Genomic DNA, 22,096 nt, shown 5'->3' with positions numbered 1-22,096 from the left:
CAGTTCTGCCTGGAGCTCCTGCTTTTGTCCTCACTATCCGGGCTCCACACTATCTATTGCTCCTGCCCATTCCTCCATCCACTCTATTTTCTAGAAAAGCCCATTTTATACTCCTCTCCTTCCTCCCTCCAGGGTCCCTGGGTCTTGGGTGCTGGGAATGTGGAGGAAGGGCCTCAGCGTGTGTCAGGTGACGTCACCGCAGGGGAGTGCAGGTAGGCCTCTCACACCGCTGGGAACTTTAACTAGGCTCACTAATTTTAACTAGGCCTATTGACGGTGGAATTTCTACAACCAGAATACTCTAGAGGGAGGAGGCAAGAAGTTCTCAATCTGGGGCCCAAAAGGAAACACCTGGAAGCAGTGAGGAAGCTGCCTAGTAAACAGCGACTCATGTCTACATTTCCCCCGTGTCTGGGGTCTCCCCTCCATCCAGTCACCTTCTCACTTTTGGAAGGCAGCCTGGATTGCTGTTTGCAACTCTTCAAGCAAAAACAATCACAAATTACTTCAGGTGGCAGAGATATTTTTATTTTTGCAGAGCAGAGGCAGCATTTATTGGCTATGGAGTCTAAGTGGCAGCTGTCCTGGAGCTCCTCTCGAGTCCCTTCTGGACACTGGTCTCCAGTCAGAGGAGCAAGCAAGGCCGCCACGCTAGGGGGCAAGGCTCCCCCTTACTCCCTGAGAGGTCTCCAGCAAGCCCTCCACTGGAGACAGCTCTGACAGGGTGCCTTCTACGAGGTCCAGCTGGAGGTAGGACTTGAGGACAGGTTCAGGGGCAGGCTTCCTTTCCATCACAGCCTCCGAGCCTTCCTGGGGCGGCAGCCATTGTGCGGGATAGGAGTGTTGTCTGTGATGGAGATCACCTCCAGGCCCCCCATGGTCAGTCCCTTGATGGCAGACTGGAAGGAGCAGAAGAACAGCAGAATGCCGTGGTCCCACACACGATGACCCAGCATGTCCAGGCAGGGCTCGGAGGGGCATCGGGGGGCTGTGATACCTACAATTCTAACTGTTCTCTCACAACAGACACCCAACCGAACCAAACCCTTCACCGTGTCCTCACCACTGTCAATTTCTCTAGAAACACCTGACACTTCCCACCTCGTGCTTTACCATCTGAAAACCGAGATTACCTATGAACTCCTACACACCTACCTTAAGCATTATGCTTCTGTAGTGTCGTCTGTCTGGAATGTACCCTCCCTCCCCACATACCTGGCTAATGCCTCACTATTCTTGAAAGTCAGTACAGATATGTCACCTCTTTGGGGATATACCCAGTGGGCTCCCAGCACCTTGGGCGCAAGCTTTACCACTGTACCCACGAGTCTGTGCTAAGGGACCTGCCTGTGACAACCCCCCCCATGGAGCACCTTTCTATGCCCAGTGCCTGGCACACAGCAGGCACTCAATATGGGTCTGATGAATTAAACTCGATGACCTAGACTTGCTTTTGAGAAGCTCTGTAGGTTAGAAGACCAGAAAGAAACTCCAGCCATCCTGGAAATCCGCCAGAGGCTTCTTCCATTCTCGACTCTATGCTCAAGCCCGCTTCTCTCACTAAAGAAGCACACTCACTGCAGAGACTCCTGGCTACTTACCAAGCGCCCTGGCCCCAGGCCCTTCACCACCACTCGGATGTGGGTCACGCCCTTCCCCGTAGCTTTCTGGAGAGGAGAGGTGAGTGGTTAGTGCTCTAGAAAGAGAATTGCTACAGCCAAACTCTCTTGCTGCTACCATTTGGAGCAAGAGGGTTACGAGTTCTGGGGGAAAGGCACCCACACACGTAAACAGGCAGAAAACAGGGAAGGAAGCAAAGGACACATGGTCACAGTGCAGGGCAGACATCAGCAGAGAGCACAGAATGCGTCAGATTCTAGATTTATAGTCAACTGTGATCCTGGTTAACCCAGGGCGGCACTGCCACCTGATGGAGATTTCTAAATATCACTCACCTTTTCCTCAGTAAGTGCAGAATTTTAAGGCTGAGCCTAAATAACCCATTGAAAAAGTTATCGTTTTCAGGTGTTTTAAATTTTAAGTGTTATTTAATATTTTCTCTCTTGATTATAAAATAGTTCGTTATAGAAAGTCTGGAAAACACACAAAGTCACTCAACGTGCCATGCAGAAGCCACTATTAACACTGACCTAACTGTATACAATCTGTATTGTACACTGACGATCATTAATACATGGCAAATAATATGTTGGGGCATCGAGCTTTATTTGAAGGCCAAGGTTTTCCCTCAGGAAATACTTCTTGTTTGGCAGAGTGTGCACCTTTGTGAGGCTGGTGCTATGGTAGACAGCACGCAGGCCGCGATCCCAGACCAATGACTGAGCAAGTCACACTCTGGACTTTAACTGGCTCTTAAAGACATGGGTAATACTAAGCATCTTCTGAGGATTTAAGGTAACGAATGTAAAGTGTCTGGTGTACAGCAGACGGTCAATAGGAGCATATTGCCAATGTGCTTCTAGAAAGGTCCGCAACAGTTCACAATGAAATTGGTATTGCTTGAGAGAGAGAGAAAGCGACAGAGAGACCTCTTCAAACTGCCGCCAAGTGGAGTATCGAACAAGAGTTGTCCGACAGCATTGTTTCTGAATGACTTCAAGAACCTTCCTCACAGGGATCAGCCATGCAGAAAATGGAACCCATCATAGAGGGAGCCAGAAGGAACACACACTTACCACAGCGGCGGCTATGCCTGCTGTTTGTGCAGCAATGCCCGTGCCCTTCTTGGCGTTCCGGAATCCCTCCGTGCCACAGGAAGTGCGGGCAAGGGGCTGGTTAGCGGCAGAGACCACCTGGATCTGCGTGCTGAGGAGGCAGGGAAGTGCACAGGCTATGACCACTGGCCAGGGAAGTAAGGGCACTGAGCCAGGGCTGTATGAGCCCGCGGAAGATCAGCTGCTTTCCCTTTGAGCTTCTCAGATGAATGCTTTTTGAACTCCTACAGGAGGTGTCTAGAAAGGTCAGAACCATCCCCTAAACCTCATCAAAACCTGACATGTCAATCAATCTAAGGACTGCTCTGTTAATGGACCACATGTTTGTGTCACCCCAAATTCAAGTTGAAATCCTAACCCCAGGGATGCCTGGGTGGCTCAGTGGTTGAGCAGCTGCCTTTGCTTCAGGTCATGATCCTGGGGTCCTAGAATCAAGTCCCACATCGGGCTCCCCGCAAGGTGTCTGCTTCTCCCTCTGCCTGTGTCTCTGCCTCTCTGTGTGTGTCTCTCATGAATAAATAAATAAAATCTTAAAAAAAAAAAAAAAAAGAAATCCTAACCCCAAATGTGATTGTATTTGGAGGGGCCCATGGGAGGTGAGTAGGTCACAAGGGTGGAGCCCCCATGAGAGGAATTAATGCTCTTATTATAATAAGGATAGTGATTTAAAAAAAAAATCCCACAAAACTGTTATCATACCTAACACAGTAAGCAGTATTACTATAGTGGATAATTTTAATGCTAAATGACACTGTTCCACCATCAAAAAACTTTTAAGTGACACTTCTTTTCTAGTCATCTCTGACTTTAAGAAATACTTAGACATGATTTTCATTACTCCTTGGCCACCATCGCTCCATCTTCTGGCCTGAAGAGCTCCCTGAGGCATCATGTAAGGAGAGAGGGAGAGGAGCAGCTAGGAGGAAGATAGGGGGTGGCCCCGGTTCCGGGCCATCTGCCTGTCGGCCTGGCTACAACTGCCCTTCCCCCCTAGCGGAGCTCCCAGGGTGTCCAGTGCAAACAGAAGCGTAAGAGAAATGCCTGTCCCTGATACAACTTCAACAGTGATCTACAGGGCTGGCCATAGGTGCTTCTACACACAGGGAACACTAACCTATGTCCTCGTTAGCCTGAAGAGGGGAGAAAAAGAAATCCAGGTGCTCTCATTTGGAGCTTCTCACATGAATGCTGGGTGAATCCTGTGGCATCTCAGCTGTGCCCCACACTCCATCCCCAACGAGCAATGGTTTCTTGTATGGTTCTCTGAATTGCCTCATGGGCAGGCTGTGACCAAAGATTGACCCCCTCCCCCGGCAGGGGCTGGTCTGCAAAATTGTCCCTGATGTCAGGATGGCTTCTGCTGTCAACACGCAGCTGGGGAGGCCCTCAGCACTCACGTGGAAGTCACACATTAAATCACAACTCTCTTTTAGCCCTACAAGGTTGGGGGTCAGTGCACAATGGCCCAGGGTAAGTGCTTCTTGCAGATTTACATTTTGGTAGGTTTGTTTGTCAATAAATCATATCCTCTTAAACCACTGCTCTCATGTTTATCTCACCCCCTCTGTTCCCCAGGATCTAGTAACACTTAGCACACTTTCTTAAATGTTCTCTGCAACTCCTGAGTGAAGCCAGGAGATACTAGTCCTAAGGCATGCAGAGAGAGCTGAACACTGTAACGTGCTCAACCTAGCTCACATTTCATGAAATCTGAATAAACTTTACGAAGACATGTTGTTTCCCAAAACAAGGAGGAGAGGCGCTGGGGGGCCTCTGCATTGACACTACCAAGAGGAATGAGGGCCCCTGGGTGTGCCCCCCCACCCCTCTCCACCGCCCATGAAGGGGAAAGAAGCCTCCTTAAAACCAGCCCAGGTGCTTCTGCCACTTACTTGTTGTAGGATGCTTTAATGTGTGCGATTGGGATCTCTTCGAATTTCTTTCCTGCCCACCTCAGAGGGCTCTCCTGTCCTGGAACTGGAGGGTAAATGCTGTAATTAAAGAAACACTTGAGGTAAAAACTCTACCCCGGATCTGCTCCTAGGGTAGCCACCCCAGTCCGCCTCAGTTCAAAGCCCAGTTGGCCATGCTGTGCTCTCTTTAATTCAAATACACACAGGTGTCCTTCAAGATTCCAGACACAAGTAAGCCTGCTGTTGCATCCTGCCTACATGCTCGGATCAGACCCGTGTTTGTATCCCCTAACACCTCCTGAAATTCAATGGACTCTAGTTTAGAAAATACTCTATTACAGGAGTGCAATCCTGCCCCGGAGCCCTACCTGTCTTCCCAGAGATAGATTTCAAAAACAAAACAGAAAATAACATAACGGTCTTCAAGGGTGTTCCTTCCTGCCCGGCCTGATCTGGAGACAATGCGACCCCTCAGCAGGCTGTGGGCTTCTCGACCTCCAAGCCAAGATGGAGAGTGGATGGGGCTCTGATTGGACATTAATGTTTAAAACTGAATCATTTCCCCATAGATCGTTTCCCCTACTGACTCCGGGATCTAAGAACTAAGCCTACTAAAGTCTGGATGTGCTAGTGTAATACCTTTATATACAGCAAGGTTTTTGTTTGTTTTTTTAAGTTTTATTTATTTTAATGAGAGACAGAGAGAGGCAGAGACACAGGCAGAGGGAGAAGCAGGCTGCCTGCAGGGAACCTGATGTGGGACTCGATCTCAGGACCCTGGGATCACGCCCTGAGCCAAAGGCCGATGCACAACCACTGAGCCATCCAGGTGACCCACGGCAAGAGTTTTGAACTTGAGAGGATTTGGAGCTTGAACCATTTAACTGAAGGCACGGAGATCAGGCCTTTAAGCTGACCAGGTCCAATGTGCAAAGGAACGAGTGGTTCACCCTGGGGCAGCCCAGACCAAGGAAAGACGAAGCCTTCTGGGCACTGGCCTGCTGCCTCTTCATATCTGTCCTCACAACCGGGAGAATAGAGAGGGGCCAGCATACATAGCGTCTCTTCGGAAGGGCCATGGATTGAAAACAGCCTCTGCTCTCCACTGCTGAAGGGCTGGAAGGGAAGGCTGACTCCCATCACAAGCTGCTCAGGCAAAGAAGTGCCACCAACCCTGACGGAGTGGCAGCCGCTGGAACCTGGGCCAGCTCAGCTGTAGTTCCGCTCCCAGATAAAGAAAGCCTGGCCTCACGGTCTGCACCCCACTTCCTAATTGTGGCTAGAGACCATTTTTTAAAAATGCAAATGCATGTAGAAAAATGTGGGATTATAGCTCCTGGCTCACTACTCCTGTCACAATTCTATGCATGGCTTCTGTAAGATCCTTCCAATCCCTTGGCTTCTGTTTCTTGACCTCCTTTTCTCCAACGATCCTGTGTCCTCTGGCATAGCCTGACTGCTTCCTCATGTGGTCACACCTGGCCTTTGTCATTGCCACGTCTGCACACCTCGTCATGACGTCAGGCTACCACCTCCAGGCACACCCCTGCTACCCTCACTCTAGGAACCCTTCTCCAAGCCCACTGATTCACTTTCCCTCACTGCCCCCAGACCTTTACTTCTCTCCTGGCCTCTAGTAAATTCCATGACCAATCATTATAATTGCTCCTTTTGCATACCTCTGCCTCTTACTTCATCGTCCCCTCCTGGCAAACTCTAACCATGGCTGAATCCATCTCTCCTGCCACTCTGAACCTGGGCATGCCCCTGCACAGCTGCCTACGGAAAAATCCATACCAATGTTGACTGGTCTCTATACGTATCGTGGTTTCTCAACTTCAACACTATTGACATTTTGGGTAAGAGAATTCTTTGTTGTGAGGGGCTGGCCTACGTGTTGTGAGGTGTTCAGCAGCATCCTCAGCCTCTACCCGCTAGTTGTCCCTCTGCTGTCCTAAGTTCTAACCAAAATGCCTTCAGATATTGTCAAAAGTCCTCCTGGAGGCCAAACTGCCTCAGCTGGGAACTACTGCTTTATTTTATGACTTGTAGCATCAAGTGGGCCCTCAGGACTGCCTGGCAACCCGCACTGTACACATGTCCCCAATTCAATTATTCTTCCACTCTCCTGGATGAGTACTTTAAACCGTCCTTTGTCTCCCTAAGCCTCCACCTCCTTCTCGTTTCCTCACAGCCAAATGATGACCTTTGGAGAGAAATACAAGCAATCAGAATTTCTTCTTTCTTCTACTACCAAACATCTGTGCCCACAATCTTTCCCTTCTCTCCTCTTATCATGCTCCACTTGTGTTAGCCTCTCAAGGACATCATTCCACCAATGTTTCTACCGCATGTCATTCCTGTCAGCAGAACATGCTGACATCCCCCAACCTAAAAACAAACCTCTTTATCCCAAAACCTCCCTGAACTCCTGCCCATTTCTCTACTCCCTCTCAAAGAATGGACTATACTTGATATTTCTGTCTTCTATTTTCCTCGAAACCACTCCAATCAGACTTTAGTCCTATTATTCCACCAAAAATACTCTAGGCAAGGTCACCAACCAACTCACTGTGTTAAATCAATCGAGCAGTTCTGTCATCAGCACAGTGACTTATTATATCAATAACATCTGGCACAGCTGATCTCTCCAGCCTTGAAACCACTCTAGGTTTTCTTACCACCTCTCAGGAGTTTCCCTCTTTGTCTCCTTTGCTAATTTTTCCTCATCTCCTAAATTTCTAAACACCAGAGTGCTCTAGGTTTCGGTCTTAGGACCTCTTCTCCTCTTTATCTACACTTACATTCTTGATGATCTCGCAGTCTTGTGGTTTTAAACGTCATCTACACGATGAATCTTTCAAGTGTGTGTGTGTGTCTCTAGCCCCCCTCAGTCCCCTGATCTCCCTTTCTAAAAGCCCACACTGTATCTCCATTAGATGTTAATTAAGCATCTCAAACTTAACCACCCAAAGCCAAACTCCTACAGTCTTCCCTACTTTCAGAAATGACAACTCCACCTTTCCAGCTGCTTAGGCCAAAGATTTTAGTGTTCCTTCTTCATTCTTCTCCTTTTCTCACACCTTACATGAACACATCTTGTTGGTCCCACTTTCTGTATGTTCTTGCCCCGAAAGCTGTCATCTTGACCCAAGCCACCATCATTCCCTGCCTGGATTATTTAAAAATTCTTCTAACCACTGAGAAGACTTCTCCCGGCTTCCATCCTTGCTTCTTGACAGTTCCATTATCAACATGGCAGCCAAAGGGACTCTTTAAAATGAAGCAACATCATTTCAGCCCTCTCTTCAAAATTCTCCCGTGGCTTCCCATCTCATTCAGAGTCAAAGCTGTTTTAAGTCCTTAGGAAGACCTACAAGCAGGTAGGGCTGCCTCCTCACAGATGGGCGGCACCACTCATCCCCTTCCCCCATCACCTGTTTTACTCGTCATGCCACACTGACCTTCTTGCTACTCCTCCCAATTGCTAGACACACTCTCACCATCTGTCGTACCCTCACGTTTTATGTGTTTTCTATTTACTGCCCCCTCCCACGAGAATTTGAGTCCTACGGGGACAGGGTTTCTTGAGTGTTTGGTCATTGATGTATCCTTAATGCCTTAAACAGTGCCTGACATTGCTGAACGACTATAACAGGATGTTGGCTTAAATTCCTTCAGCAGCTCCCCACCCCCCACTGCTTACAGTGGGAACAGTGTGAAAGCTGCAGGGTTACAGATGAGACCCTCAGCATTCTGATTCCTTCTCCTGTTGGCCTCTTGTGCCATCACACACACAAATGAATGTACTGTACCACATGCCTTTACACAGACTATTAGCGTTGCCTAAGATGACCCCTTCCCCATTGTCCAGCTGAACTCCAACTCCGTTCGGTTCTCAGCTCCACATTATCTTGCCGGCAGTCTTGGCTGATCTCCTCGGGAGTGAGACACTCATTCCTTCACCTCTCATCCACTACTGACCAGATTATGCTGCATATGTTTGCATGGCTGTCTTCCCCAGTAGCCTGTGACCTACTCGTGGGGTAGAACCATCTTCTGTACTTGCATTCCCAGCATCTAGCACAGCGCCTGGCACCAAAACGGTTGTGAATGCACGCAGGGGTGGTGGCACTGATGGAAATGCAACGTGTCAGTCCCTAGGGTGGAGCACAAAACCCACCCTGCACCAACTCAATAACCTACACCACCGCGGGGCACCCCCAACTCCCATGTTGCAACCGAGACCCAGGGAAGGTTGTGAGTCAGCCGTGAGACCCCTCTCGGTGGGAAAAAGGTGATACTTCCGCTCATTCATTGATCAAAGTGTTCACAGAGCGTCTGCTGTGTGCCGAGGCTCATCGCATTTGACCCCCGCAACCTGTCTCGGCACCCTTTCCATCTGTCTATGAGAAAGCTGGGGCTCAGGGACTAATGTGCACAAGCTCCCAAAGACGTCAAGTGGCAGAGTTGGGAATGCACTGGTCCCCGGACTCTGCACCGCGACGCCGGTGTCCCGAGACGTAACTGGCCCTCACCTGAAGCCGCTGCGGCTGGGAGTCGAAGCCTCCGCCTTCTCCCCAGCGTCCTGCTTGGCCGCTTGGTTTTGCAGCTTCCGGGCGCCGGCGTGGACGGTGGAGGCTGGCGCCCCCGCCACGACCCTGAGGGGAGGGAAAGCTCAGTGAGGTCCAGGCCTAACGGCCACTGCAGTCCAAGCAGCTCAGGGGCACGCGCAGGAGCGCAGTCGCCGGGCGGGGAGGGGGGGCGGTGATCATTCTCACCTGGGCGTCGGGGACCAAGCCCACGACCGCAAGAGCCAAGACCTCGTCGTCCGTACCACCTGCATCACTGGAATTGGCCCCCGTCAGCCGCCGTCCGCGGCGACCGCGGCGCCAGCACCACGAGGGCTTGTGGGGGAGAGCGTACAAGGAAAGTCATCTCATTCCTCTTCATAAGGCCCACTAAAGATTTTTACTCCCATTCAAATGCTCTACGATAACTATCATTGCGAGTTCTCACCGATAGCTTCTTCCTTTTTCCCTAATCTTCTAACATGAAATCCTGGCCCACCCCTCCATATTGGAATGGTTCATTCTAGTAGCTCCCCGGACGGCCCGCTTGCTCTCCCGCGCTGCCTTGTGGGAACATGCGATTGGCCCAGGCCCCCGCGGGGAGCCGCGGTGCACTGTGGGAGGGCCGGAGCATGGCGGCGCCCGTAGGGCGGACTGTGCTTGGGGTGGCCAAGGGCTGGCGGCGGCTCGAGGGGCTCCGGACCGCTAGCCTGGGTTCTCGCAGCCTGTCCCTCGCGGCCGCACCCTCGAGCAGCGGGTCTCCATGGCGTCTTTTGGGCGCGTTGTGCCTGCAGCGGCCACCGCTGGTTTCGAAGCCGCTGACCCCGCTGCAGGAAGAGATGGCGGCTCTCTTCCAGCAGGTAGGATGGAGGTGCGGCCGGCGGCTTCAGGGTGCTGTTGCGGAACCCACAGAAGCACGTGGGCCGGGGCTGGATTCCGACTCCGGCACCAGTCAGTCTGCGTAACCTTGAGCAAGTCCCTTGGTTTCTCTGAACTTCACGCTCAACCTGCGCATCAGCATCTACCTTACAGGGTTGGCTCGCTGCGTACAAGGCGTTCGATAAAAGATAGTTTTCATTGGCATTCGATGTTGTCACGTTAGGCAGCTCTTTAGAATTGTTTTCCTTTGTGGTCGGATACACGAGGGGTGCGGTGGTGAACAAGACGACTTAGCTCCTATCGTAGGCACTCGGTAATTTTTTAAGTTTTTATTTTTTTAAAAGATTTTATTTATTTATTCACGAGAGACACACAGAGAGAGGCAGAGACACAGGCAGAGGGAGAAGCAGGCTCCATGCAGGGAGCCCGATGTGGGACTCGATCCCAGGACCCCAGGATCACGCCCTGAGCCGAAGGCAGCGCTAAACCACTGAGCCACCCAGGCGCCCTGGTACTTGCTGATTTAGAGAAGGGGGAGTCTGTGATGTGATGTTTATAGAGGAAGGTAGTGGGCACATCTATGAGATGCCTGTGATAAGCGGCAGGTGAGGAAACGGGCAAACATTAAGTGTAGTGGCTGTGAGGGGCGTAGATCCCCACAGATAGTGATTGAAGGTTGTTTCCCTAGAATTTGAGATGTTTGTGTGTGTGTGTGTGTGTGTGTGTTGGGGCCTAAAAGCTCTAAACTTCACTTCGTGGTTTTTACTTGGTTTATTTATTATGTAAATATTGATCATTTTATAGATAGTCACTTATCACCTATTTTGCTAAGTGCTAGAGACAAGTAAGACAGACCTGCTTCTGGTTCTCCGAGTGTTCAGTCTAGCGGAGGTGGGCCAGTCAATAATCAAATAATCCAATGACTATAACCGCAGACCCTGGTGAGTGTTGTAAAGGAAGACGCAGGGTAAAACGTTTTAACGGGGACATCTAAGTTGATTCTATGGGTGGTGTCAACGAATATCTCCCTAAGAAAGTGATGTTTAAATTGAAATCTGGGAGCACCTGGTTGGCTCAGTGGTTGAATGTCTACCTTTGGCTCGAGTCGGCTGCTTCTCCCTCTGCCTGTGTCTGCCTCTCTTTCTGTGTCTCTCATGAACAAATAATAAAATCTTTAAAGAAAATAAATTGAAATCTGAAGGATAAATAGGAATCTCCTAGAAGAGCATGAGGGAAAACATTCTAGGAAGAAGGGAGTGCATCTGTAAACTCCCCGAGGCAGGAAGGCTCATTGTGAGATCAAAGACTGACAGAGGAGTGTGGTAAGTGGGCAGGCAATGCCTGTCCCAATCCCTCTGTTCTTTGTAGCAGCTTGACTTCCAATCACATCCTAACATTTTAGCAAATGTAACTCAAGCCCAAAGTGCGGGTGACCTTTTTTTCTTTTTCTTTTTTTTTGGTGGTGATTTGATTGTATGTTTGGTTATGCTGGGTGGTAAACTTCTGAGTCCGTCAAGTGTGCTATAGCTCTGTTTTCTCCTCTACCTGTTCTTTGTTTTGGTTTGGCTATTTTGTGCTTTTAATTTTCCTAGATTGAGGTAGAGAGAAGTATGTACTCAGACCATGAGCTGCGTGCATTGGATGAAGCCCGCCGACTGGCAAAGAAGAAAGCTGACTTGTATGATGAGGAAGATGATGAACAGGATATACTGCTGGTGCAGGATTTGGAAGAAGTATGGGAGCAGAAATTCCTACAGTTCAAACCTGGAGCTCGCATAACAGGTGTGTGGTCTTTTCAGGCCAGCAGGAGAGAAGGGAAAGGGGAGTATTGTGGTTCCTAGATAAAGGACATTGGCTTAGCCCCTGCTTTGTATTTTAAGTAACAAGTAATTGCAGAACTTCCTTCAGGTGGGAGGAAAATCAATCCTTTTCCCTGTTTCTCACATCCACCCTAATAAAATTTTTAAAGGCACATGTTATTTTTGAGTGGAAGGTAGGGGTGTTGGGATAACCTATTCTCTCTCAGTTAAACTTTATGAACGTTATTTGAGTTTAACTCCTAGTTCAGGTGTGAGAGTGGGGGGAAATTAAGCCTTTCCCACTAGTTTCCTGTGTTTTATCTGAAAGCTCTCCTAAAGCAGAGGATTGAGTTCTCTTATCTTTGCTTCAGAGATGAAGCCTGAAGAACAGAGAAAGTGGGGCCAAGTTAAGTCACTAATAGTGTCAAAACCAGTGAAGTAGTAGTGTTTGAAGTAGTGTGGGTAGAGCTGCTTTTCCAGAGGCTCAAAGTACTTTGTGTTGTGCTCTTCAAAGGAGAAGTTCAGCTTTTGGTTTTCTCTTCTTACATTGTAGTTTTCTTAAGATTGTGAGACTCTGAAAGAGGTCTGAATTCGAGAGATGGATCAGGATTGTAATTTGATTGTAAGAGGACAGAGGTTGTGGCTCTACCTTAAAAGAAGACTACAAAACTCTGTTCTTTCTTGGTTCTGGCAGATCACAGTCTTTTTGTCTTCTGTGATCCCCTTTTCTTCACAGAAGCCGATAAAAAGAATGACCGAACCTCACTGCAGCGGAAGCTAGACAGGAACCTTGTTCTGTTGGTCAAAGAGAAGCTTGGAGACCAGGATGTTTGGATGCTTCCCCAGGCGGAGTGGCAGCCTGGGGAGACCCTCCGAGGAACAGCAGAGCGAACCCTGGCCACACTCTCAGGTGAGTTCTCTGCTTCCCTCTGAACCTCACAAGACTCGCTTCACACTAAGCCACAGGATATGCAGGCTGACTTGTTAGGATGGCTGGAAGGATTGGAGATGGGTTGTTAATGGGAACTCTGAAATCTATGAAAGTTTCAACTAGAAAAAAAATCTTAGATTAGGCAAAAGTCTTTGTCCCAGAGAGATTTTTAAGTTTTTCTTCTATTTCTTTTTTTCCTTATATATAATATTGCATTTGGTCTTCTTGATGGCAGAAGAAATAGTTCTTTTTTTCACTTGTAAAAAGTATTTGCTTTGTTGAACTCCATATTTTTTTTCTATCCTTCGTGTGGAGTTGAATTTTCCCCCCTCAAATCTACTATTTCATTCTCCACATAATATCCACCATGTCTGCTGCTGCTTCTGAAGGGAAAGCAAGAGGTCTGTCAACAGGTTTTGATCTGGAAGTTTTAGTCAGTGGCTCCTTTCTTCATAAAGACTCTGCTTGGTCTTAGTTCCAAGCCTGGGGAGGTTGGTAAAACTGCTGGGTTGGCTGAGTAGATCTTCTTGTTCTGCCTTCACCTCCTCTATGGAACTTGGGAGTTCCCTTGTGGGTCCTTCCTCCTCCCACACCTCTCTTTGAGTGGGCCGGTGTTGCATCAGTGCACTTTGTGGTTGCCTTAATAGATTTAACAACTGCTTTTGTACCTGAAGAACGGAGAGGTTCAATTTCTGCTCAGTGAACCTTGTCTTCCCAACAACATGCACAGCCTTCATTTCCAGGTTTTCATGGTTTTGCATATTCCACAGGAAGAGATAATTCTAGTACTTTTTCAGGTTTATTTGGCCCATACCTTCTCTTGAGTCCAGTGTTGTAAGATATTTAATTGTAGTAGGTAGCCATCATAGGTCCTGCCGATTCGATGGGTCCTACTCGCCTTCTCTTTAGTGGCATTTCTGTCTCTGTTTGGAACGCCAGTGGAATTCAAAGTTCAGACAGGATTCCGATCATTAGTATTTACGCCAGATTTTCAGATTTTATGCCACTGAAAACTTCATTATTTATTATTCATAAAAATGATCATGGTGTGCTTGTTTGGCTTTCTCTTTTCCCACAATTTTGATTAGTTTAATCTATGAATTTCTTGAAGTGGGTTTTATTTCATATCTGCATAGGATGAATCTTTTCCTGATCTGCTTCGCATAAACTTACCTTTTTTTTTTAAGCAATATCATTGTACTGAGAACTTAAAAAACACAAAGTACCTTTAATTCTTTCATATCTAGAATATGGCCTGTCACTCATAATTCTCTCTTTAGCCCATACTTTAGATCCTGAAGAAGTATTTGGTGTTTCAGAACGTTTCTGTCTAGATAATCCACTGCCTTCTGAAATTGACTTTGAATTTTGAGTGTCTCTTTGAAAATGAGGACATTTTTCATTTCTTGCCTCTGGTGTCATTTGGAGGAAGATGTCTTGGTGACTCAGTAATGGACAATCTGTATTTTCCCTGAGAAAGTTGTTTTTGCTGTGATTTAGGTTCTGCCCCAGGGCCCAGTACAGGAGCAGCCAATTAGAAAGTGCCTAGACTTTCTGTAAGAGGCTTATTTACTTATCTTAAAATGGGTGGTTTGAGGGGCAAGCATTCAATTCAACACACATCTAGGGGTCTGAAAATACCCTCTAGGGATACAGGCTAGCGGGATCATCCCTGTGCTTTCCCTGTCCCCCACTGAGATTTAAAAATTTAGTGTGTATTTTCAAAATTGACAGTCCTACCACTCTCAGCCTGCACCTCTTCTTATCCTTGCAGCTTTGCTTAGTGGCCTGACACTTAACTCCTTTACCCAACTGGAAATGTCAGAGTTATCTTTGACCTCATTCTTACAGTCTGAAGTTCTCAAGTTCCACCTGGTCTATTCTAAATATTCCTCTCTTTATTCCCACAGTGTTAACTGTCACCCTTTTTGCTTCTTGCCAGATCAGGTTTTCTCATCCTTGGCACTGTTGACATTTGGGGCCAGGTAATTCTTTGGGGCGGGGGGAGGCTGTTCTGAGCATTATGGGATGGTTAGCAGCATCCCTGGCCTCTACCCGCTAGATGCCAGTAGCACTAGCCCATCCTCACTTGTCCTAGTGTAACAGCCAAAAATGTCCCTAGACATTGCCAAATATTACCCTGGGAGTGAAATCACAGTGGTTGAGAACCATTGTGCTAGACCTTTGAATTAGATGCCAAATAAATTCCCCATGGCTTTCATGTCATGCCCTTCAGTGCTGCCAGAATGAACTTTCCAACAAATCTCTCTGCCTAGAAGGTTTCCCATAAAAGTTCAGACTTGCAAGAATGGCCTATAGATCCGTTTGCTCTGGTCCTGAGCTTGCCAGTCTTCCATCTGGCTGCACATTGATGTATATTCTGAGCTCCAACCTAGCAGACCTTCTGTGTTCCTCCAGTAATGTGGTCATTCATGTGTCTGTTTTGTGGCCTGCTGATCTCTGACTGGAATGGTATACTCCTCCTTGGAGTGACTACTCAGTTTTGAAGACTCGGCTTATACATTATACCTTCTGTGGTGGAACCTTCTCCAAGCCTCCATGTAGACAGAACTAATCCTCCCTCTAGGTTCCCATAGTATTTGTGTGTGCCTTGATTCACATTATGCAACATTTACTCTGAGCCTACCATTTGCTGGATACTGTCTGGGCAGTGGGGTTACAGTGATGAATAGGACACTACCCCTGCTCTATGGGAGCTTATGTTCTAGTGGAGTATGTGCTCTTTCACTTACTTCCATTGCCTGGTAATCTGTTTATTGACACATTTTTCCCCCAGCTATAATTCTGACTCCTTTGAAGGTATAGACAGGATCTATCCCCTTCCATCCTTCCAGCTCTTAGCACAGTGCCTGGCTCACAGCTGAGTGTTTACTGAATATGTAGATTTGGCAGTGTCAGTACCACTTTACTGGCCCTGCCACCAGCGCAAACACCTGCCAACAAAGCAGGAGCCAGTGTGTGACCCTTTGCTCCTTGGCCACGAAAGGCCTGGGGGCTTGCGAGAGCAGGAGTGAGACAGAATGGAGTGGGGAGGGGACCTTCACCATGCTTCCGTGTCCTCCTTGTCACCTAGGAGGTGGCATCTGGGTTTCCTGCCAGGATCACTGTGTTCAGATGCTCAGCTTCCCTCACACATATGTGAGTGACGCTTGCTCTCCCTCTCGTCTGCCACGCAGAAAGGGCTTCCACCTTGGCACAGCTTTTCCTCCTCCTAACGTTCCCGCTGTAATGAACAGACATGAAAGGAAACATACGAAAGACACATTGACATTAAACGGTGCATAACAAATAAAATGTGTTGATTTATTGTGAAGTTATTAAAATGGTAATATAGAATAATTAAAATGACAAAAGCTCAAGAAATGTAGAAGTGTACACCCATATATATATGTATATATGAGTCAGAGTCCATTTCTTTCCTCCCCATTGGCACCTCATTTCCCACGTCCTGCAAGATGGGCTTCCTCCAGGTGGAATTCATGGTGAAGGATGGACACATGTACGTTTTTGTTGGCTGCTGCCCGGTCCTGCAGAATGTACATAATGCTGGACATTTTCAGGTCTGGTGTAAGGAGTGCCTGCTTGTCTAGGCCCCACCAACATATGGAAACGTCTCCTTAATTTTTGCTTATCCAGTCAGTAAAAAATGGTCTCTTTTGGATTAGCAGTTTCCTGCTTGCTAGTAAGATTGACCGTATTTTATTTTCATGGGTTTATTGGCTGCTGAAATTTCTCCATGATCCTTTGCTCATCTTGTAGTGAACTGTTTCTTTTTTCTTCTTGATTTGACTGCATTTTTTAATCTGTTTTTCCAGATTATAGAAAAATATATATTCAGTGAAATAAGTGGAAAAATTCGGGGAAGTATAAAGAAGCTTGCCAATGTAGTTCCACCACTCATAGATACCCACAGCTGACATTTTGTGTTGTAGATGAACTCACGTCATGTATCAGTTCTTCATCGGATGCTCCAATAGTGTGTTGTTGTTTTTTTTTTTTTTCTGTAAAGTTTTTATCTATTCATGAGATACAGACAGAGAGGCAGAGACATGGGCAGAGGGAGGAACAGGCACTGGGGGTTGGAGGGGTGCCCAGTGTGGGACTCCATCCCAGGACCCCGGGATCACAACCTGAGCCAAAGGCAGATGCTCAACCACTGAGCCGCCCAAGCGCCCCCAGCAGTGGAGTGTTTTTGTGTTTTTGTTTTTTTAGTACTAAGAGAAGCAATTTGTTATATGTGGTGAAAAAAAAATTTTTTTTTTTTTAAAGATTTTATTTATTCATGAGAGACAGAGAGAGAGAGGCAGAGACACAGGCAGAAGGAGAAGCAGGCTCCTTGCAGGGAGCCCGACGTGGGACTCGATCCTGGGTCTCCAGGATCATGCCCTGGGCTGAAGGCGGTGCTAAACCGCTGAGCCACCCAGGCTGCTCTGAAAAAATTGTTAAAACAGTTTCTAGTACATGTAGTATAGGGTAAGAAGTAATATTACTGTTTTAGAGGCATCTGCTAGTAACAGTGTTTGGTGTATCCTTTTATTTTTTATTTATTTAAATTTTTTTTTTGGTCTTTTTAGGAATTACAAGCACATACATACTTCATCTGTTTTCCCCCCCCCGCACATAGTAGGAGCATGGTTATATACCTTCGCTTCTCTTCTTCGCAGCTTTTAAGCATCTCTCTGTATCAGCATGTGAAGCCATACCTTAACGCTTTCTGACACGAGCATATGATTCATAATATACATGTGCTACAGTTCATTTAACCAGTCTTGCTTTTACAAATAAGCTGTAGTGAATGTCTTGTGTACCTACCTTTGGTCACATGGGCAGAGAAACATTTCTGGGAAGATCAAGTTCTAGAAGCCAAGTCGCTGGATGAAGGGGTATGCATAAGGTACGCATAATTAAAGTTGATAATTCTTGCCAAAAATAGAGGTTAACACTAATTTCTACCCCCCTGATGGTGTGAGAGTGCTCATTTTTCTCTTGATAAGCAGTGTACAGCTCAAAGTTTTGGGACTTAGTAATGACATGTTGTTTGAATTCTTATTTCTTTAATTGTTAATAAGATTGAGCATCTTTTAATGAGTTTATAGGTCAGTGGTATTTATTTTTATGTGAACTTCTTGTTCTATGCTTAGTTCATTTTTCTTTTGGATCTATTGGCTTTTTCCACATTGATTTCTAAATACTTATACCCGAAATTACTCTTCCTTTGTGGAGTGTGTTGAAATATTTTTGTTAGTGTGCCATTTTGTCCTTGACTTTTATGCTTTGCTTTTCTTTATAGAAAGATTTAGTTTTATGTAAATAAAATGTTTTTTTCTTTTACAGATTTTTAAGATTTGTGTCTTGGTGAGGGCTTTCCCTCTCAAAAATGATATGGAAAGTATCCTACTTTTTTTCCTAATGCTCTTTCAGTTTCTTTTTTCTTTAATGAAAAATTTGAAAATACAAAAACATTCAGAAAATATTAAACATCTATGAAACCACCATCCAGAATGCACAATCCTTTTATGAAAGTTAAATTTCTATTCTTAAATCTTTGATCCGTGTAGTGTCAGTTTTGATGTAAGGACTGAGGTTGGTGGAATCCAGCTTCATTTTTCCTGTTGAGCTAGCCAGCTTTCCAAATGCCAGGATTCATTGGTCCTTTCCCCTTCCTTTGAAATGCTCGCTCGGTTGGGGTTAAACCTTTGTTATAGATTCTAGGTAAATTCCAACCACCTGTCTGTGTCTTTTAACTATTGATACGATGTTTTCACCCTACAGAAGTCAAATTGGGTCCTCTTTATGCTTTTCAAGTGACACTCCCTTTAAAAGGCTAAGAGTGGGGCAGCCCCGGTGGTGCAGCGGTTTAGCGCTGCCTGCAGCCTAGGGCGTGATCCTGGAGACCCTGGATCGAGTCCCACGTCGCGCTCTCTGCATGGAGCCTGCTTCTCCCTCTGCCTGTGTCTCTGCCTCTCTCTCTCTGTCCCTATGAATAAATGAATACAATCTTTAAAAAAAATAAATAAATAAAAGGCTAAGAGTGGGCAGCCCAGTGGCTCAGCGGTTTAGCGCTGCCTTCAGCCCAGGGCGTGATCCTGGAGACCTGGGATCGAGTCCCACGTCGGGCTCCCTGCATGGAGCTTGCTTCTCCCTCTGCCTGTGTCTCTCATGAATAAATAAATAAAATCTTTAAAAGATTAAAAAAAAATAAAAGGTTAAGAGCTTTGCTTTACAGATACCCAGTGTAATAGTCCTTCATTAACAAGTCCTTCATTAACAAGTCTAGAAGCTTGGTGCCCTGACTCCAGGTAATGGTATCTGAACTGCATCACTAACTTCAGTTTGAGAGTAGTAGCTTGGCACATGGGATGGATCCAGTGAATCTGGAGCCCATGAGCCCATGGGCCAGGAGCATTTGGATGGAGATGGGGAGAGGCTCTTCAGGAATGACCCTCGTCCTCACTCCCAGGGATTGCTTTACCTCACACTGGAAATGACTCTCACAGAGACCCCCTGGTGTTTGAGGGGCCAAAAGTAAACAGATGGGTGCATCCTCATCTTCCAAATCTTCCCCTCTTCCCTTCAGAGAACAACCTGGAAGCCAAGTTCTTGGGAAATGCCCCCTGTGGCCACTACAAGTTCAAGTTCCCTCAGGCATTGCGGACAGAGAGCAGCCTTGGTGCCAAAGTATTCTTCTTCAAAGCCCTGCTATTAACTGGAGACTTCTCTCAGACCAGCAAGAAGGACCATCACGTCTGGGTCTGTAAGGAGGAGCTGGGTGACTATTTGAAACCCAAGTATCTGACCCAGGTTAGGAGATTTCTTTTGGACCTATGATGGGCAGTGCCACCTGTGGACAATACTCGACCAGGCCTGGGACGGTGCCTCAAGGACATCATGTACTTATCCCGTCTTTGCAGGGAACAGCATGCAGCCAACTAAATTCAGAGAAATAAACAAGTTTATCATTGTGTGGGTCTCAGCTGATTTGTCCTTCGAGGATGACTGGCTTTTCCCTGTGCAGAGAGAGCTGTCCCGTAGGCTGCCTTTCCCTTGTTTCCAAGCTGATAGTTGTGTGTTGCATTACTTCATAGTGAATCAGTTGGTTTCCTGGGCCCAGAAAGAACCAAAGGAAATGACCTAAGAGCCCTGAGTTCTATAAAAGCTAGTCTCATGCAAAGAAGGTAGTTCTATGCAGTTCCTTAGCCATTATCCATTTTGTGTTTTCCTCCCTTTGTTTTTGATATGGAGGTGTATCAGGCCAGCCTAGGAAATTATTTCTTCCTTTTTCTTTTCTTCTCTCTTTTTTTAAGATTTTTTTTTTTTTTTTTTTTTTTTTTACTTTTTTACTTTTTTAAAGATTTTAACTTTTTTGGAGAGGGGCAAAGGGAGAGAGGGAAGCAGACTTCCTATTCAGCAGGGAGTCCAACCTAGGGCTCAATCCCAGGAGTCTGAGATTATGACCTGAGCCGGAGGCAGACACTAGGCTGGCTGAGCCATGCAGGAGCCCCCTTTTCTTCTCTTTGTTTTCTTTTTTTAAGCATTTTGTATTTAAGCATTTGAATTTAGTCCTACCTGTTTTGAAACAGTTGTGTGAAATAAGCAGGGTCCGATTGCCCTCTCCATTTTATAAATGGGGGAGTCATGGCCATATGGGATTTAGGCTGAGAATCTTAGGTCACTGATGGTACAGGAGGAGAAGGCTGACCTCTTGCTTCTGGTCTTGGGTTCTTGATCCCTCCTTCTGTTGCTTGAGTCCTCACTGGTCCCAGTGCTTGGCAAATGGGAGGTACTCTGAACATTTGTTAAATGATTAGAAGAGAGGGAAGGTCTCAGGCATGCCTCTGCACAGGATGGCGGTTCCAGTAGCAAGGCTGCTGTCCTGAATCCCAGTTTCCTGCTCTCCTCTCAGCCTTCTGGGTTAAACAGACTGGCCTGTCTGATGTAAGGTGGTGAAATGGAATTCCTGTTTCTGCTTCAGATGTAGCCTTTCATTCTGAGTCAGGGAAGTTGCTTTCCATGATCAAAATGAAGGTGCTTAGTCCTGATATGCCGTCCTTCCTCTGTACCCCCATGTGCCTGCTCTTCCCCCTCATCTCAGAGGGAGATGTCCTCCAGCTGAGGCTTGCAGATTTCATGGGCAGTTGTGATGCCCTGGGAGTGAGAGGTGGGTGCTAGGAGAGGGCAGATGGAGGACCAGGGGTGCATTTCTCTTTCAGGGTTTCAGGGTGAGTTGTGTATGTGAACTATACTGCTATACTGCGAACTATATTCGCCTGAGGGACCTCCAGCCTAGAACGGAGGGAATTCCCAGAGTGAGGTGGAGACTGTGGTGTTGTGATTTATAATAAATATACATTTGGTCTCTGTATCCACTCCTTTCATAAAACTAAAACCTGTGGAATTTCCTGTGCTTAGAGCAATCAAGGTGTCTTCTGTCATGTTAATGAGGTGAGTTTTGGGGAGCCCCTTGTAACCTAAGGATTGGGGCTGGTTGCCAGGGAAGCCAACCATGTGACTGGAGGGTGGGAACTTTAGTCTAACTCCCTGACCTGGGAGTGGGAAGGACCTAGATGGAGTTCAATCACCAATGGCCAGTAATGGAATCAACCTTGCCTAAGAGATGAGTCCTTCATAAAAATCCAAAAGGATGGGTTCAGAGAGTTTCCAGGGTTGGTGACCACTTGGGGATTTGGGGAGAGTAGTACAGTCCTAAGACAGCATGGAAGCTGTGCCCCCTTGTCCCCCATCTTGCCCTGTGCATTTCTTCCATCTGGCTGCTCCTGAGTTTATTCCTTTTATAATAAACTAGTATTCTAGTAAGTAACCTGTTTCTCTGAGTCCTGTGAGCCATTCTAGCAAATTAATTGAACCCAGTTTGGTAGTGGGGGTGGGGGGGAATGTCTTGGAACATCTGATGAACCTGTTGTTCAAAAGCACTAGAGCCTGGACAGGTGATTGGCATCTGAAGGATGGGGGGACGCGGGAGGTATCTTGAAGGACTGAGCCCTTAACCTGTTGGATCTGATGCTCTCTCCAGGTAGATGGTGTGAGAAGGGAGCAGAATTGTAGGACACCCAGCTAGTGTCTGAGAATTGCTTTGCGAGTGGGAAGAACTCACACACTGGGATTGGTACCAGAATCTTTTTTTTTTTTAAAACAGTTTAGTGTTTCTTTGTTTTGTTTTTTAAAGATTTTATTTATTCATTCATTCAATGAGAGACACAAGGAGAGAGAGAGAGGGAGAGACACAGGC

The 22,096-nt window shown here is 46.8% G+C and overlaps 2 protein-coding genes across 3 annotated transcripts; one reads left to right on the top strand and one right to left on the bottom strand.

Moving 5' to 3' along the window:
- Nucleotides 1-506: 506 nt before the first annotated feature.
- MRPS11 (mitochondrial ribosomal protein S11) lies at nt 507-9,727 on the bottom strand. 2 transcript variants are annotated; one of them, XM_049108450.1, is made up of 7 exons: nt 9,668-9,686; nt 9,430-9,555; nt 9,187-9,309; nt 4,628-4,726; nt 2,697-2,826; nt 1,602-1,667; nt 507-899 (listed from the first exon to the last, which is right to left on the bottom strand). In XM_049108450.1, exons 2-7 carry the CDS (start codon nt 9,492-9,494, stop codon nt 792-794), a joined length of 591 nt encoding a protein of 196 aa, XP_048964407.1. In that variant the 5' UTR covers nt 9,495-9,555; nt 9,668-9,686; the 3' UTR covers nt 507-791. The 2 variants fall into 2 exon arrangements, with proteins under 2 accessions (XP_048964407.1, XP_025292852.1); XM_025437067.3 differs by having other exon boundaries at nt 9,430-9,727.
- A 52-nt stretch (nt 9,728-9,779) lies between these two features.
- On the top strand, nt 9,780-19,811 carry MRPL46 (mitochondrial ribosomal protein L46). The gene is made up of 4 exons (XM_025437066.2): nt 9,780-10,079; nt 11,691-11,880; nt 12,634-12,807; nt 19,427-19,811. Exons 1-4 carry the CDS (start codon nt 9,795-9,797, stop codon nt 19,675-19,677), a joined length of 900 nt encoding a protein of 299 aa, XP_025292851.2. The 5' UTR covers nt 9,780-9,794; the 3' UTR covers nt 19,678-19,811.
- Nucleotides 19,812-22,096: the final 2,285 nt, after the last annotated feature.

The sequence above is a fragment of the Canis lupus genome, chromosome 3 (assembly GCF_003254725.2).
Source record: "Canis lupus dingo isolate Sandy chromosome 3, ASM325472v2, whole genome shotgun sequence".
NCBI classification, from domain to species: Eukaryota; Metazoa; Chordata; class Mammalia; order Carnivora; family Canidae; genus Canis; species Canis lupus.
This window is presented reverse-complemented; position numbering and strand designations above follow the sequence as displayed.

Excerpts from the sequence above, each read along its gene's own strand:
- MRPL46 (XM_025437066.2), top strand. The coding sequence starts at position 9,795 with ATGCGATTGGCCCAGGCCCCCGCGGGGAGCCGCGGTGCACTGTGGGAG. Across the intron at positions 10,080-11,690 it reads TGGCGGCTCTCTTCCAGCAG|ATTGAGGTAGAGAGAAGTAT; the intron begins GTAGGATGGAGG and ends TAATTTTCCTAG. Across the intron at positions 11,881-12,633 it reads ACCTGGAGCTCGCATAACAG|AAGCCGATAAAAAGAATGAC; the intron begins GTGTGTGGTCTT and ends TTTTCTTCACAG.
- MRPS11 (XM_025437067.3), bottom strand. The coding sequence starts at position 9,494 with ATGCAGGTGGTACGGACGACGAGGTCTTGGCTCTTGCGGTCGTGGGCT. Across the intron at positions 1,668-2,696 it reads CAGGCATAGCCGCCGCTGTG|AAAGCTACGGGGAAGGGCGT; the intron begins GTAAGTGTGTGT and ends TCTCCTCTCCAG. Across the intron at positions 900-1,601 it reads GCCTGGGGCCAGGGCGCTTG|TCTGCCATCAAGGGACTGAC; the intron begins GTAAGTAGCCAG and ends TGCTCCTTCCAG.